Below are 15,689 nucleotides of genomic sequence, written 5' to 3' on the forward strand. Positions count from 1 at the left end.
CCCACAGTTTGATAGAAAGTCACCTGACAGCACAAAAATATTTTTAAAACATTTAGGGTGGCTTTAGGGGCCTGATAGTCTGGGGATATGAAGGCCCCAACTTCCCCTTCACCCTACGACCAAACCAGAAAAACCCATCGTTGGTCTAAGGGTTTGGGTCTACTAGGCCAAAGTTGTTGGGAGGCTCCCTAGGCCCCGCCCCTTTCACCAGGCCCCGCCCCCGGCCTGGCCCCGCCCCGCCCCAGGTACCAGCCCGGGGCCCGCCCTCGCCTCCATAGTTACGGCGCTGTAGAGGCGGCGGCCATCTTGGCGGCGGAGCGATGAACGGGCCAAGCTCGAGGGCTGTGGCCGCGGGGTCGACGGCTGGGCCTGGGGGGCTGGTGTCTGGCAAGGAGGAGAAGAAGAAGGCGGGCGGCGGCGTCCTGAACCGGCTTAAGGCGCGGCGGCAGGCTCTCCATCACGCGGCCGACGACGGCAGCGGGGCAGCGGTCACCGAGCAGGAGCTCCTGGCGCTGGACGCCATCCGCCCCGAGCACGTCCTGCGCCTCAGCCGGGTCACCGAGAGTGAGTGCCGGGCCTGCTGCGCCCTCCCCTCGCGCCGGGCCCCGGGCCCCTGTTAGCCGTCAGCAGGCCCGGCCGCTCCCCGCTTGACCGATCCGGGGTCCACCAAGGCCCCTAGCCGGCCAGGCCACGCTCCATAGCGCTCCCCGGGCGGGGTGCGTCCTCCCCAGCCCTCCCTCATCCAGACCTAGTTGGGAGGGGGCTCCCCCAAACTTAGCCGCATCCCCTGGGTCGGGCCACGCCAGCTCCCGCTTGGCTGGTCCGTTCCCCACCCCAGCTGGACCTGAGTGGGGAAGGGGCCCCCTTCAGCCGGCCGAGGGTCGCGGTCCCCTAATAAATGAACCCCTTCCTGCCTCAGGCTGGAGCCCCCCGTACCATCAGTAAGGTTCCCATCCAGCCAGATCCCCTTAACCAGTCAGCTCCCCAGCTTCCGCAGCCCTCTGCCAGGCCAGAACCCCTACCTGCTTTCTCCGTCTCCCCTTCCCTCCGCTCCGGCCGTGACAGCCCCTCCCCCGGCCAGCCTGCCTGGCCCCCGCCCCTTTCTTGTCCCCAGCGGTGCTCCTGTGTGCAGGTGGGCTCTTCCTTCTTCAGACACATTGCCACGGCATTTAATGCACATTTAAGATCGTGCCACATTAAAAAAATAAAGTTTCAGTTCATGTACAAAATCTGAAAATGTGATTCCTGCTTTTCACGTTTGTTCTAGTGATTTGAGATTATGTCGGTTTCAGGATGGTGGCTCTTGAATTAAATGCAACCATCCTGCACCTTTTCATTCCTTTAGGGAGAGGTAGGAAGAAATACATTGCCCACCCCCTGTCCTGGATCCTCTTCCTTTTCTGTTCTCTTCCAAGCCAGGCCCATTCTTTTGGGGCTGTTTTTCTCCAGGGGTTTGCAGTCACCTGGTTAGGTCTGGTTTGCCCTACTCACCCCTCCTAGGTCCTGACTTGTAACCCTGCAACACCAGCACTCCCTTGATGGATCCAAGGCTGCCAGAGTGTCCTCTGCTGAATTGCTTTAAGTAGTCAGTCAGCTCAGGGCTGCTCAGGTGTACCTCAGGGAGCTGGTGGCAGCTCCAGTGACTTGGTGATGAGGGCCTGGGGAAAGCTGGCCTTGGTCCAGCCTGCTTGGAAGGGAGGGCTTGTTCTCCTAAAACGGTTTTAATTTGATTATGCATATTTTTCTGTCCCCATTTTCCATCTCTGTTTGGGTTGGGATTGTCCTTTGAGTGCCTGGGTATATCTTTAGAGGGCCTTGCTCTTCAGATTCGTTGAAACGATGTGAAAAAGCCACTTCTTTTCTGACCCAGTTTTCATCTGGGGCTCTGAAAATACAGAAATGCTCAGCACATGATGTCTGTAACCTCATGGTTTCTCCTGATACTAAGGGTGAGTTAAAACCATTCCTAAGTCTGGGCTGAAGCAGCATTCTAGGTGGGCACACAGGTCCTGCATTGGGGCTTGGGATTGGTGCCATTGCCGAAATCAGCCTCTGTAGCTTATTGGCAAAAGCACCAAACTCTACTTGCCAGAGGTCAGAGCTTGGTGACCTCTCGAATTTGTCCCTCTTTTTCATGTCTGTTCCAGTCGAAGAGCAGAAACAATCTCAGAGTTTCTTGGAGAATTACAGAATAATCAGTAGCTTTGAAGTTTGTCGTCTTCCTTGTGAGACAGCGTGTAAAACATGAAGCAACTAATGCAAGCAGGCAATATAAAATCAAGTGCCAAAATGGGTTTTGGAGAGAAGATGCTGTCAGGAGTCATTGTAGAAAGAAATCAACGAGGGGGAAAAGACTTCAGTCTGTGACTTCGTGGAATTTTCTAGGATCAGTACTGTTTTGATTAACTGTTCCGGTTGTTGTAGGCTCAGCTTCACTTTGACCTAATGCCATCACCTGTGTATGTGTGGCCCACTGCCTGATTTTGTACAGTTCATAAGCTAAGAATGGTCTTTACATTTTTAACGGTTAAAAAAAAGAATAGTATTTTGTAGGACATTGTCAGTATATGAAATTCAAATTGCAGCGTCCATAAAATAAAGTTATATTGGGTCACAACCATGCTCATTCATTTGTGTACTGCCTGTGGCCGCCTCTGCGGTATGAGGGCAGACTGGAGTAGCTTTGACAGAGACCGTATATAGCCTACAAAGCCTAAAATGTTTATAATCTGACCCTTTACGGAAAAAGTTTGCTGACTCCTGTTTTATAGCATTCATGGTTGATGAACAAGCACAAGTATTATCCATTGTTGTTTGGTGCCATCAAGTCTATTTTCAACTCCTGTGACCCCATGTGACAGAGTAGAACTGCTGCACAGGGTTTTCTAGGCTGTAAACTTTACAGGAGGAGACTGCCAGGTCTTTTCTCCTTCTCCTGCAGAGCTCCTGGGTGGGTTTGAACTGTCAACCTTTTGCTTAGCAGTTGAGCGCTTAACCATTGCACTACCAGGGATCCTTTTATATTATCCATTTAAAAAAAAAAAAACCAAACCCGTTGCCATCTGTTCAGTCCTGGCTCGTAGTGACCCTATAGGACAGAGTAGAACTGCTCCCATAGGGTTTCCGAGGTATAATCTTTACAGAAGCAGATTGTTACATCTTTCTCATTCGCTTAGCACCTGAATGCTTAAACCACTGCACCACCAGGGCTCCTACATTATCCATTAGGTCAGTACAATGTTTTAAATAGATTAAAAAGAAAAAACCTGTTGTGGTAAGTTTATAGATCATGAAAGGTTTATAGGCCATTTCGAGGTGTTTCCAAAGAAAATCTCCTTTTCCTATCCTTGTTTCTAAAATATAAAATAGAACAGTCTTTCATTCAAGCCCAGTTTATGCTTTTTTTCTTTCTTGGATCCCTTAATCCTCTTCACACAACTTTCGCTTGGGACAACATAGCGGCATTCCAGATGAATTAATTATATAAAAAAGAACCTGAGTTGGGCCAAAACTTGAGACTTAAGTAAAGAAATAAATTAAAAAGTAAATAATTTAGAGACATCTTTAACAACATTGATTTTTCTCTCGTGTTCAGATTATTTATGTAAACCTGAGGACAACATCTACAGTATTGATTTCACTCGCTTCAAAATTCGAGATTTGGAGACCGGGACGGTGCTTTTTGAGATTGCCAAACCCTGCGTTTCAGGTAGGCCTCAATATTGTAGCACTCACTTCACAGCTGGAGTAAAAGGTCTTCAAGGCTCTAACTTTTGTGTGCCGTTGCATACTGTGTCATGGATTCTGGTGTGTTCCGCTTCCATGTTCTCTTCCCAGGACCCCGCCATTCAAGTACATCTCCTTTGCCCATTGGTCAGGCTAACGGCCTGCAGGTGCGCTGGTCTGAAACTGTGTTGAGGGGCCGGTGTTTGTTGAGTGTCTACTCTCTGCTGGTCACTGTGTTATGTTAAGCAACTGTATGTGCCCATCAGCTCATGTAATCCTCACACCTCAATGAGGAATTGTTATCATCCCTGTTTTATAGATAAGGAAACTGAGGCTCAGAATTTCCAAGTGACTTTTCTGTGATCCTTTGTTCTTTCATCTGGTCATTTTGCCTCCAATTAGGAAAGGAATCCTTGAAAATAAACGATAATGAGGAAAGCTTACCGGAGCCTTGAGTCCTGGGGATATTCTGGAAGGATGATGCTGAGATTTCCAGTCCAGACCACGAGGCAGTTCACCCCAGTCCTCTCATTCTGTTTCCTTTAAACAGTTCCTCAGATTTCCCACTAAATCCTAGTTTGAATTTGAATCCCCACCATCTTCTGGAGAAGCAAAGAACCCAGATCTGTGAACTCATCTGCTTAAGTTAGGCTCGAATATGTGCTTCCTGTGCTTGGATGCTGTTCGAGGGTGATTCATTTCTCTTTTTTAAAAAAACAAAACAAAACAAAATCAGTTGCCTTGGAGTGAATTCTGACTCATAGATTTAGCGCCCCCTGGAGTTAATCAGTTATTAGGACACCAGCACAAATGACCGTAGTACCAACCATGGTCTGTAATAACTTTTTTCACAAAGCTGTTCTCATCTGATTTGCTGCTTAGAAAGAGCCTGCAAATTTGATAAGGCAGGTGTTACTCTCCCAGATAAGTTGAAAGACTTTCGTACAGGTTCAGCTCAGGTTAATAACAGAGCCAAGGCCAGAGCCCTAGTTTCCTCACCCACCCAGTATTCTTTATGCTGTCATAATCTAGTACTGACCAAGGCGGCTAAGGGCTCAAGCCTGCGGGTACTTACTTACCTTGTATGAGAGGGCCAGGGCCAGCTAGCTTCCTGGGTCTGTGGTGTTCACACCCCTAGGTCACATGTCCTAGTACGGTCATTTCCCAGATTATGCATGTTCGATTTAAGAACAATTTGTACGTGCCCTTTAATGTTATGTACCTTTGCCCTCACTTTGAAATGATTGAATGAACTCCTATTGGCAGCAAATTCTTCATCAATTTGCTTACACTTGCTGCATTTGCAGCTTTTAAATCATTCAGAAGGCTTCGAGCCTTTTCTTGCACAAAAAAACCAAATCCAAACTCTTTGCTGTCTAGTTGATTCCAACTCATAGTGACCCTACAGGACAGAATAGAGCTGCTCCCTAGGATTTGCAAGGAGCAACTGGTGGATTTGAACTGCTGACCTTTTGGTTAGCAGCCGAGCTCTTAACCACTGGCCACCAGGGCACTAAAGTAAGGCTAAATAAGAATCATATGCACCTGTTCTGACTTACCTACAAGTTCTACATAAAGACACACTCAAGAACGGATCTCATTCGTAACCCCAGGGATTGCCTGTACTTAGGATGTTTTGACGAACCCTGGGCTTCCACAAGTGTGTGAACTTGGATTAGACTGGGCTCAGAACAGCCATTTCAGAACAAAACTAAACCATCTTGAGACGATCAGCTATAGACACTGTAAAGTCTTTACCCTTAGGGATCTTGATTCACTCAGAATAGCCTCACACTGAACCGGTACCTCCTCTAGCACTTATTCCAACGAGTCTGAATCCCTGGTGCCCTTTAAATCACAAAGGGGCCAGGGCTCTGGAGTCCCTGGGTATAAACCCCTACTCAGTCTGGTCGCCCACTTGTTCTTGGGCTTGTCATAGGGGCAGAGATGTTTGGATGCCGAAAAGGGCTTTTTATATTGTACCATGTTTGCCCTGGTGGTACACTGGTTAAGCACTTGGCTACTAACCAAAAGGTCAGTGGTTTGAACCCAGCAGCCACTCTGCAGGAGAAAAGACCTGGCGATCTGCTCTCCTAAAGGTTGCAGCCTAGGAAACCCTATAGGGCAGTTCTACCCTGTCCTATAGGGTTACTTTGAGTTGAAATCAACTAATAGCATACAACAACAACATGTTCAGCTTAAAAAAAAAAAAAGCCAAGTTGCCATCGAGTCAATTCAGACTCATAGTAATCCTATTGGGTAGAGTAGAACCGCCCCATAGCATTTCATAGGAGAGGCTGGTGGATTTGAACTGCTGAACTTTTGGTTAGCAGCTAACTTCTCAACCACTGTGCCACCAGGGCTCCATGTTCAGCTTAGACCTGGAGAATATGTCCTGGTTGGACACTGGATGGTCAAGTAGTGGGAACTCATTCCTTGCTCATCTTAGTATAGTCCTCTAATGCATCTTACAAACTGTTCATCTCCTAAGCTCGGGGATGGACTAGACCAGAGGGCATCCTCAGCTTGTGGAGCCTCTCACAGGTGCCACACATTGCTCCCATGCCTACCACTTCACTGTTTCCTAGGTGGTCAGAGCATCAGGCCTGGTATGGCCTGAATAGCCATCACTCTAAGGAAGTACAGTACTCCAAGGCTGCAGGCCAGTGTCTTTCATTTAAATAACAAAATTGTTTCTAGTGGTTTATTTTCACTGCCTGTCAGAAATTTTCACATTCTTTGAAGGAAGGAGCCTTCTGACTATTTTCAACTTTTATAGCCTTATTCTTTTGGTTAGTGGTTAGTGCCTCCACTTGGTCAACCGCAGACCTGGTCTGTATAATATAGACCATGATAAGGTGAAACCCAGCTTGTGCTCCAGGCTTCACCCTTAGGGCAAGGCCCAAGCCACCAAATTCTGTAAAAGCAAATAGCTTAGTGTTTCAGTGGAAACCCTGGTGGCGTAGTGGCTAAGTGCTACAGCTGCTAACCAAAGGATCAGCAGTTCGAATCCTCCAGGCGCTCCTTGGAAACTCTGTGGGGCAGTTCTCCTCTGTCCTGTAGGGTCGCTGTGGGTCAGAATCGACTCAACAGCAACGGTTTTGGTTTTGGTTTTTTTTTGGTAGTGTTTCAGAACAGGCCTGGAATCAGGTAGACCTGGGGTAAATCCCGACTATTTACTGTTTGAGTGGCTTTGGACATGTTACTTAACCTTTCTGAACTTCAGCTTCCCTAACTGTAAACTGGGGGTAATGATAGCACGTCATGTGAGGATTCTATGAAGCGTTTAGCACAGGCCTGGCCTCTGGCAAGTGCACAGTAAATATCAGCCAGTTTCCTGTTCCTTGGCCATTGTGCTGCTTGGACTGGTGGTGCCAGCAAGGTGCACTCAAGCTTCCATGTGCTCTTTCAGACCAAGAGCAGGAGGAGGAGGAAGAGGAGGAGGATGAGGAGGGTGGAGACGTGGATATCAGTGCGGGGCGTTTCGTCCGCTATCAGTTCACACCAGCGTTTCTCCGCCTCCGGACAGTCGGGGCTACGTGAGTACTGGTATTTTCTGAGGGAGGACATTCTTGCTCACAGAGAAGAATGCCCTCACTTGGGTTTGGGTTGGTCTTAGAGGAAGGAGCGTGGTAGAGTAGGCTCACAAGAGATTTGTTTTGCAGGGTGGAGTTCACAGTGGGAGACAAACCTGTGTCAAACTTCCGGATGATCGAACGGCACTATTTCCGGGAGCGCTTGCTAAAAAACTTCGACTTTGATTTCGGCTTCTGTATCCCCAGCAGTAGAAACACTTGTGAACATATCTATGAGTTTCCCCAGCTTTCTGAGGATGTCAGTATGTATCCCCCGACTCCTACCGCATCCTAGATCCTTAGGGCTAGGAGGAATGAGCCTTGGTGTCTCCATCTGGTCCAGTGCCCTCATTTTGCAGATGAGGGAAATGGTGGCATGGCATACACGTCAGTTGTTTGGCCTCAGGCTTTTGCAAACTCTGACTCTGCCCAGATGGGAGCATGGGAGGTTTACTAATACAAGCTGTCCTTTTTCGGTGGTGCTGTGGGAAAGCAAGGGAGATAAGACAATCCCTTGGACTCTGATTAGATACTGCCCTCTGCCCTCCCCCGCTAAACCTGGTTTTCCGCCCTGTTCTGGTCCCTGGCTCCTGCCCAGCACTACTCGTTAGTCTTTCATGTTTTTCCTGAATCAGAGCTGGATGTGAAACTGCTGGCTGAATGGAATCAGAATCAGGGCTGAAGACCTGCCCTTTCTCCTTCTCTGCAGTAGAGGCTGGTTAGGTAAACTGTTACAGTAGATCCAGTAGGAAATGGGGAGCTGTCGTCAGTTGTGGAGCAGAAGGAGTGACGTGATGGAAGTAGTGTCTCAGGAAGAGTCATCCTGTAGTCGTATGCAGGTAGACCTGGGGGAGACGCTCCAGGGAGAAGGTGAAGGAAGAGAGGGACTGAACTCGAGAGAAAGAGCAGCCTTTATTGGCGTCAGTTTTCTGTGACCTTGGTGCAGTTACCTCAGCTTAACGTCTTCTGCAGTAATTAGGGAAATTTGCTCTAGAACATTTGTGTGGATGTGAATGGTATCCTAGGAGTTGTGGTGGGGTTCAGCTGGGTTGTGGGGAAGGATCTACATACCTTGGCTGGTTTTCTCAGAATCCCGCCCAGGTCCTTAAGGATGGTCATATTTTGAAAACCAGCCAGTCTTTGCTCTTGCGGCAGTGCTGCTCCGAGGTAAAGTGTGGCCTGCTGAGACGCAGGACAGGACATTTATGAAGCATCTGATTCTAGCTGAACCCGGCTCCCCAAGCTGGGCTGGAATATGTTGGCACTTGCAAGAAAAAAATTTTTGTATCGATTACAAGTTTTAACCCAAAGGAAAAGAATTTCCTTCTTGATGCCAAATAAGCTGAAAGAGTTGAGAGATCGATATTCTGGATATAAACAAAATAGCTTTGACCTGGTTGGGTTCAAAAAACTTTTAATAATTAGTTTCACTTGTCTGAACAATAGCATTTTTCTCTGGAGGACTCAAAATTAACTCAGAACTGATCAGAGGTAGTGACGTTAGTTATCTTTACTTTCCATTGTGGTTAGAGAGGTCCGAGGGATGGCCTGAACAAACAGAAGACTTAAATCCCGACCCCAAGACGAGCAACCTCCTGCTGGATCGCATGGAAGTTCATCCCTGACCATCTCTGGAGCAGGCTCCTTGTCCTTTGTCCCCTAGGAGTTGTCAGCAAGGATTTCTTCAGCTGTCAGGCATGCTGTGGGAAGTGGACACAGCGAGGCCCAGCTGTCTGAGTTTGCACTGAAATGTCTAGAAACAAGGGAAACAGACTTCCGAAGCCAGGGCTGGCCTGCTTGGCTGGGAGCACTGGTCAGTAAGCCACTGTGACCACGATTTCCTGGGTGCTGACTGTGAGAACCCAGACTAGACAGGACTGAGGAGGACTATGCCAGAGAGTGGATTGCATCCTTACCTTGAAGTTGAGCTCATGCTCAGTTTGGGGTCCTCTGGTCAGCAGTTCTCCCCAGCTCTCGAGGGCTGTCTCCTTTTGTGCTGACATTGTCCTGGCAGAGTATACTTGCATTTTCTAGAAGGGCCAGCCAGTGTAACTTTTAGAGGGGATACTAAGTTTTTTCCCACTAAGCCCCTGGGCAGACTTGCACGTAACTTTGTCTTTCCTTTCCCTGACTTCTAGTTCGCCTGATGGTTGAACACCCTTATGAGACCCGCTCTGACAGCTTCTACTTCGTCGACAACAAGCTGATAATGCACAACAAGGCTGATTATGCCTATAACGGAGGCCAGTAACCGCTGCAGGAGCGCACAGGGGAGGCACTGTGGCGCAGCCACGAAACCCTGGCACACAGAGGTGCTTGAAGCTGCTGTTTTCAACACATGTCCAGAACCTGGCTGCCGGAAGTCAGGGCTGGGGCGGGGGCAGGGGGCAGGTTCCTGTGCCCCAAGGGAGGCGCCAAGCAGTGCTGTGTTTTCTCCCCAGTATTTTTTCTTGCCCCTTTCCCCCTGCCCGTTAGGTCGCAGAGGTACTGTAGTAAAGTAAAAGATTAGGGTAAGGCTCCTGGAACCCCGATAACACGGAAAGTGTATTTTCACATAGTTATAGCCGTCTGCTGGTTGCACCGATGAGCCTCCGTCTTGCTAGGCACAACCGTGCTCAGGTGAGATGGTTCTGGCCGGGCTGTCTGTGGGTTAGCAGCTCTTCTCTCGGTTGCTAGGTACAGTGGGAAGCTCTTTCCAGGCAACTCCTCCTCTCATTTCTGGAGCTGCCATCCGGACAGGGTGTCCTCAGCCTGTGCCTAGTCCTAACCAACTGGAAGAAGCTTGAAGAGGGGTGCTGCCAAGAGGTTGAGGTTTGATTCTTAGGATGGGTAGCGCTGCGAAACAGAGATGCATTTTGTGGGGGAGGTCTGCTCACCTGTGTGACGTCCATGGCCCACTGCCAGGGTCCACAGCTGGTCTTCCTGGGGGTAGACCAAGGTTTCAGGCTGACAGTGCCTTCCTCTTCTCATTTGAGAGGAAATGTGAGCTTGCTCCGCTTGACCTAGCTCCTGACTTTGGATTTTCTCCTGAAATCCAGTGTGTCGGTTTTGCTCATGGAACAGTAGTATCTTCCAAGGCCAGAGCAGGCCTTCCTTTTTTTTTTTTTTTTTTTAAATTCCAGACTGCTCTTTGGAGCTTTTATAAAACGTCCGTGGTGTTCCCAGCACAGGAGAAGTACCGTTAAACTTCTAATAGTATTAATCAGGCTCCCAGGGCCCATCTGGCTCATGATGGGGCATGTAGTTATTGACCAGCAGCTACTTTAAAGGAGGGATTTGCTTTTCTCTACGCAGCCTAGCCTGGAGGATTGGCCTTTGATGGGGATTTGCCTCTGAAACTCGGTACATTTCTTATTTAGGAGGGTTTTCCTGTCTTGCCTTTGTACTGAAGCAGTTTCTGGAACCATCCTGGAAGTTCAGACGTAAGGAATGCAAATTCTGAACCTTCAAGCTGCTGGTGGGAATTGTCTGGGGCATCTGGGAAGAGTGAAATAGGCTGAGGCGGCCTATGCAAGAGGTGTGTTCTTGAAAAAGCGTCTTTGTGTATCCTGTGAGCTACTTTTGTCCTCAGATGCTTATTGGATAGACTCCCACCTTGTCAGCTCCCTACAGTTACCTGACTCTGGGGGTGGCTTTCGGTACTCAGCCAAAGCTCCTGGCCCTCTGATAAGAGTTGCCGTGGCCAGGGTCCATTTTGCATTGATAGAAAGTCATCAGTAGGAAGGGCCTGGGTGTGTGGTAGCCATCACTGTATGGCGTCACAGTGACTGTGACAGCTGTGTCCAAAGATCCTTGGGAGGGAGGCCACGTGTGGCTCGGGAAAGCAGGGCCAACCCTGCCCCGAAGCTCCTGTGCATTCACCAGTATCGTTCCCTGTTAGGATTCTAGGCCTTGTGCTTTTGAACCTTGGCCAGGTGCTTCGTGCCAGCCCAGGGTCTAGGTGCCCTATGCTGGCAGCTTTCTCATGGAGAGAGCACTCGATTACCCCTGTGTCCGGGCACTGGAACCAACCATGGAGGGAAAAGACTGTGTACCTTGCAGAAACGTTGCTTCCCACCAGACCAGGCGGGTCTCAGAACTGGGGGTTGATTCCACATCCAGGTGCCTTATGTGTGCTCTGCCCCATGTGCTGCTGGGAAGTGGCATTGCCGTCTTTCCCTCCTCCTCGTCTGTGGACAGACAGCAGCACTGTCTCCTCACCTCGTGTTTCTCACCGCAGAGCCTCTCCTGGGATTTGCGTGTTCCCAACGGTCCTTGCTCCCGCAGTTGGGAGAGGTTTTGCTATTTGCTATTGAAATATTTAACCAAGAAGTGGTTTCTGGAGCTGCCCAGAGTATGTCTTGGAAATGTGGCCCAGGGCAGACTGTCTCTGGAACCCTAGCGGGCTCTCTTTTATCCACGGTCTTAGCATTTGCTGGGAAGAGGAACGGGAGGTTGGAGGAGAAGCACTCAAGCCGGCTTGAGTAGTGCTGGATCCTCTTCCCTGTTAGCCTGCTGCAGTCTCACTGAAGACCATTTGAGGCGTGTACCCAGTCTGTGTCCAGTAGGATGGGGACTTGCCATCTTCTGCTCTCGTAGGCCTGGTATCTATGTCGGGGACTCTGATCCCTGTGTCTGACTGCTCAGGAAATCTAGAGAAGGATTACCACTCTGGGGTGCTACCAGGGGGAGTTGGAAATGCATGTTTTTGTACCTGAATTGAGGAGAGAATTGGAAGTCCTACTTTCGCTGAAAGTAACTGAACCAATCTGAAGTTGAATCAGGGGGCCATGTTATCAAGGAATCTGGACTGTTGATAGCAGTTGTCTTGTGGTGATGTAATGGGTGGGAAGACCTCCCCGCACGGGGATACCCGTGCCCTCTGTTAGAGCTGGCATCTGACAGGAGCTCCTGAGAGCATATTCCAGTACACTGGCAGCCCCCCGCTGCAGCGGGCCCTGCTGCCTGCCCCTTCCGCTCCTGTCTTGCTCTCGTCCTGCATCTTCACATCTCCCAGGAGAGAGCCTCTCTTTTCATATAGAGCTTTTGGGCTAAGACGCCCTTCTTGCTTCTGCAAAGAAGACCCTGGTTTGTTCCATTCTGTTTTAAAGGGTAAAGAGAGAAAAGAACAACTAGTAGTTCTAGGCTCATGTGAGATGTCCTCTCCAGATGTGTTAGCTCAAAGCCCTCTTATAGCTGAGAAAACAGTTTTCAGGGCCATGTGCTTCTTGACAACATCCATAGTCTTGGGCCATTTGATTCCCAAACATGGGCCGTGATTTGGGAAGGTTTAGGGCTGGCCATAGACTGGTGATTCTTGAAACGGCAGTGATTAGGGAATCGTCAACCATGTTTTCAATTGAGGTGGAACTCATTTATAGAGTGGATTCAATAGGCTCTGTCTGACATTCAGTAGGTTGTGTCCTGCCACCCCTGGTGGTCGCTGTCACCATGACATCATGATGTAGGGTTTGCAATGGGGAGAGTCCTAAAACTCACAGCCCAGACCCCTTGCCAGTGGGTGGGACCTCCTGGGTGCGGAGGGTGCTTCGTACCTGGTGTGCGAGCATAGTTGTTGCGCCTGACCAGTCCCCATCATGTCACTCACATTCCACGTTATAGAACATCTCAGCCACAAGCAGGATCTGGTGAGGTGGACTTACCCCTTGTTCTACGAAGGATCATGTAAAGTCATTGACGTTGTGAAAGTGTATTTTTTTCCTTGTAAATCTATTTTTCACAGAATATAAGAAACATCAATGACCTGATCTGTCCTTCCTCTTTCCTGCTTCATCCAATATCCTCATTCCACTTTGTATTGTCTACATGTCCAGAGTAAAACTAGGTGACTTATTTGTATAAAATGTTATTTTGCCATAAGAGACGGGAATAAAAGAAAGATTTTCACAGTATAATGCAGCCTCTCATTTTCTGACTGGGCCCCTTGTGTTGCTGGGGGTGGGGCAGGTCTGGGGTGGGGAGGGGGGCTCCGAGCTTCTCCTGTCTTGGCTCTTATGTGGCCTTTCTATAAGTGGTTTAATGAGTATAGCTGGTTTCCTGGGTAAATGGGAAACAATATTGTGTTTTAAGTTTGATATTTTTCTTTACATTTTGCTACAGGGCTTTGGGAATTGAAAATTTATGCATGTTTTTAAATTAAGTGCATTAAGGTAGACCTTTAAAATTCGCCTCTTATAAGAGGACCATTTGATGAGTTTTGCCACAACTATACAGTCCTGTTACCGCGTCACAGTCATGGTACTGGACATTTCCATCACTTCAAAGTTGGAGGGTTTGCGGCTAGTTCCTTCCCCCACCCCACCCCACCCCCGCCCCCTTGCACCCGCTATCATATGTGTCCCTATTAGAAGACTTTGTGAATTTTAATATAAAATTTACATCCATATTTAAGGTCACAAACAATACAATTTTAAAATAAAGAGTCTGGCTTAGGTGGTCTGTGGCACCACCTGAAGCAAGAAATTTTGGCCTCTGCCCACAAAATATGGCCTGCTTTTCTTTCCTTTTTCCACTCAGGGCTGGTGCCCAGGTGGACCCATTGAAAGGTGAGGAAGAGCTGAGAGCATTGCCAGTGAGAGTCATTTGTGTGACTTGAAATGTGGCTTTAGTGGCTAGCTTTTACATGTATCTCTGGGTAAAATCAAATATGACAGACTTTGCTGCATCCTGATTGTTCTCTAGGCGGTAGAATAAGGTCTCGCAGGAAGACAGAATTTCTACTGTGTGGGTCACTGCTAGTGACATGCCTGTGTGAGTTATGAGGGAGAAAGGCAGCTGGAGGGAGGTGTGGGGTCCAGGAGACCGGAAGTCAGACTCACCCTGTGCTGAGGGCCTATCCTTGTCAGGCAGCAAGCACACAAAGTTTTATCGGGTAGGCAGGATAAACCCAAAAAAGCCAAACCCCGTGCCGTCGAGTCGATTCCAACTCATAGTGACCCTAGAGGACAGGGTAGAACTGCCCCATAGAGTTTCCAAGGAATGCCTGGCAGATTCAAACTGCTGACCCTTTGGTTAGCAGCTGTAGCACTTAACCACTACGCCACCAGGGTTTCCAGGTGGGATAAAGGTAGTTGTAAAAATGGTGTGGAGGAGGCATCTGACATCCTCTAACTTCACACGGTGGAAGGAGAATCGAGACCAACAGCCTAAGGTAGATTCCTGTGAGGTGGAAGTCTGTCGTACCTCCTCTCTCCACCATCTTTACCAATTCTAATACCAACTGTCTCTCCGATGGCACTCTCTCCTCCTCTGCTGGTTTCGATATAATTCATTGTAATGGTCACACAGATCTCACAGACAGTACCTAGGATTATTGGGGAAGTAACAGGTTACAGTTCAGGTTCCAGAATGCTCAGGATATAGTTCTGCCATCAGGACAGCCTCTTCTCAGTTGTGCCCGCTAACATGCCTCTCTCTGGCCCTCACCTCTGCCCTGCTGCACTAAGCGTTACAAAACTCTTTTAGCTCTCCCAGTAAGTGCCCAGAGGCACCCGATTCCTTTAGTAAGCCTCAGCAGGATGGCACTCAGCTCTAGCTCTGTGGGTTGGCAAGCCTCGTTCCGCCAAGTGTCTGGAGGCATCCTACTTGCCAGCAAGCCTCCTGGCCGAAGGCACTCAGCTTTCTTGCTCCATGGGCGGTCTCCTGCCACTGCTGCCACCATTTCTATGCCATCGCTTCTTGCTGTCTCCTGGTCTCTCGGTCTCCTGGTTCCAGGAACTTCTCAGTTCAGGGATCCCCAGTCCAAAGGACATGCTCTGCTCCTGGCTCTTCTTCCTTGGTGGTGGTGAGATCCTCCCCTCCGGCCTCTGGGATGGCTCATCTTAACCTAGCGGGATGGCAAAACCTACCAACCCTTCATTAAGGGTCCACACACCTTATTTGTATAGTCCCACTCAATCACTGTGTTTGAGTCACAAAGACTATAGCTAGAAAGGCCATACTAAGTAATTCATCTCACCGCAGCAGTCCTACCAGGATGCTAGGGACAAATGCATGGCATTTGAGGGCAGTGCTCCCTGCCCCCAACTGGGCTGTGCCCCACAATTAGGAGTGAAACAGGACTAGAGTGGAACTGGGAAGTAGCAGCCCAACCCCACTGCCTTCACAGCTCCTGGGGGAATGAAATCTCCCTCCTATTCATTTCTTGGGCTCTTGAACATCGAGTAGCCAAAGCAAACGGAAGAAACGAAGTAAAGGAGCTGAACAGAAGATTCCAAAGGGTGGCTCAAGAAGACATGAGACATGTGCAAAGACCTGGAGCTAAAAAACCAAAAGGGAAGAACACGCTTGGCATTTCTCAAGCTGAAAGAACTGAAGAAAAAATTCAAGCCTCCAGTTGTAATAGTGAAGGATTCTGTGGCTGAAATACTGAACAACACAGGAAGCATC

The 15,689-nt window shown here is 48.9% G+C and overlaps 1 protein-coding gene across 1 annotated transcript; it reads left to right on the top strand.

Moving 5' to 3' along the window:
* Positions 1–274: 274 nt before the first annotated feature.
* On the top strand, positions 275–13,184 carry UNC119B (unc-119 lipid binding chaperone B). The gene is made up of 5 exons (XM_049866011.1): positions 275–564; positions 3,596–3,709; positions 7,139–7,265; positions 7,392–7,564; positions 9,440–13,184. Exons 1-5 carry the CDS (start codon positions 321–323, stop codon positions 9,550–9,552), a joined length of 771 nt encoding a protein of 256 aa, XP_049721968.1. The 5' UTR covers positions 275–320; the 3' UTR covers positions 9,553–13,184.
* Positions 13,185–15,689: the final 2,505 nt, after the last annotated feature.

Source organism: Elephas maximus, chromosome 22, assembly GCF_024166365.1.
Source record: "Elephas maximus indicus isolate mEleMax1 chromosome 22, mEleMax1 primary haplotype, whole genome shotgun sequence".
Lineage (NCBI taxonomy): Eukaryota > Metazoa > Chordata > Mammalia > Proboscidea > Elephantidae > Elephas > Elephas maximus.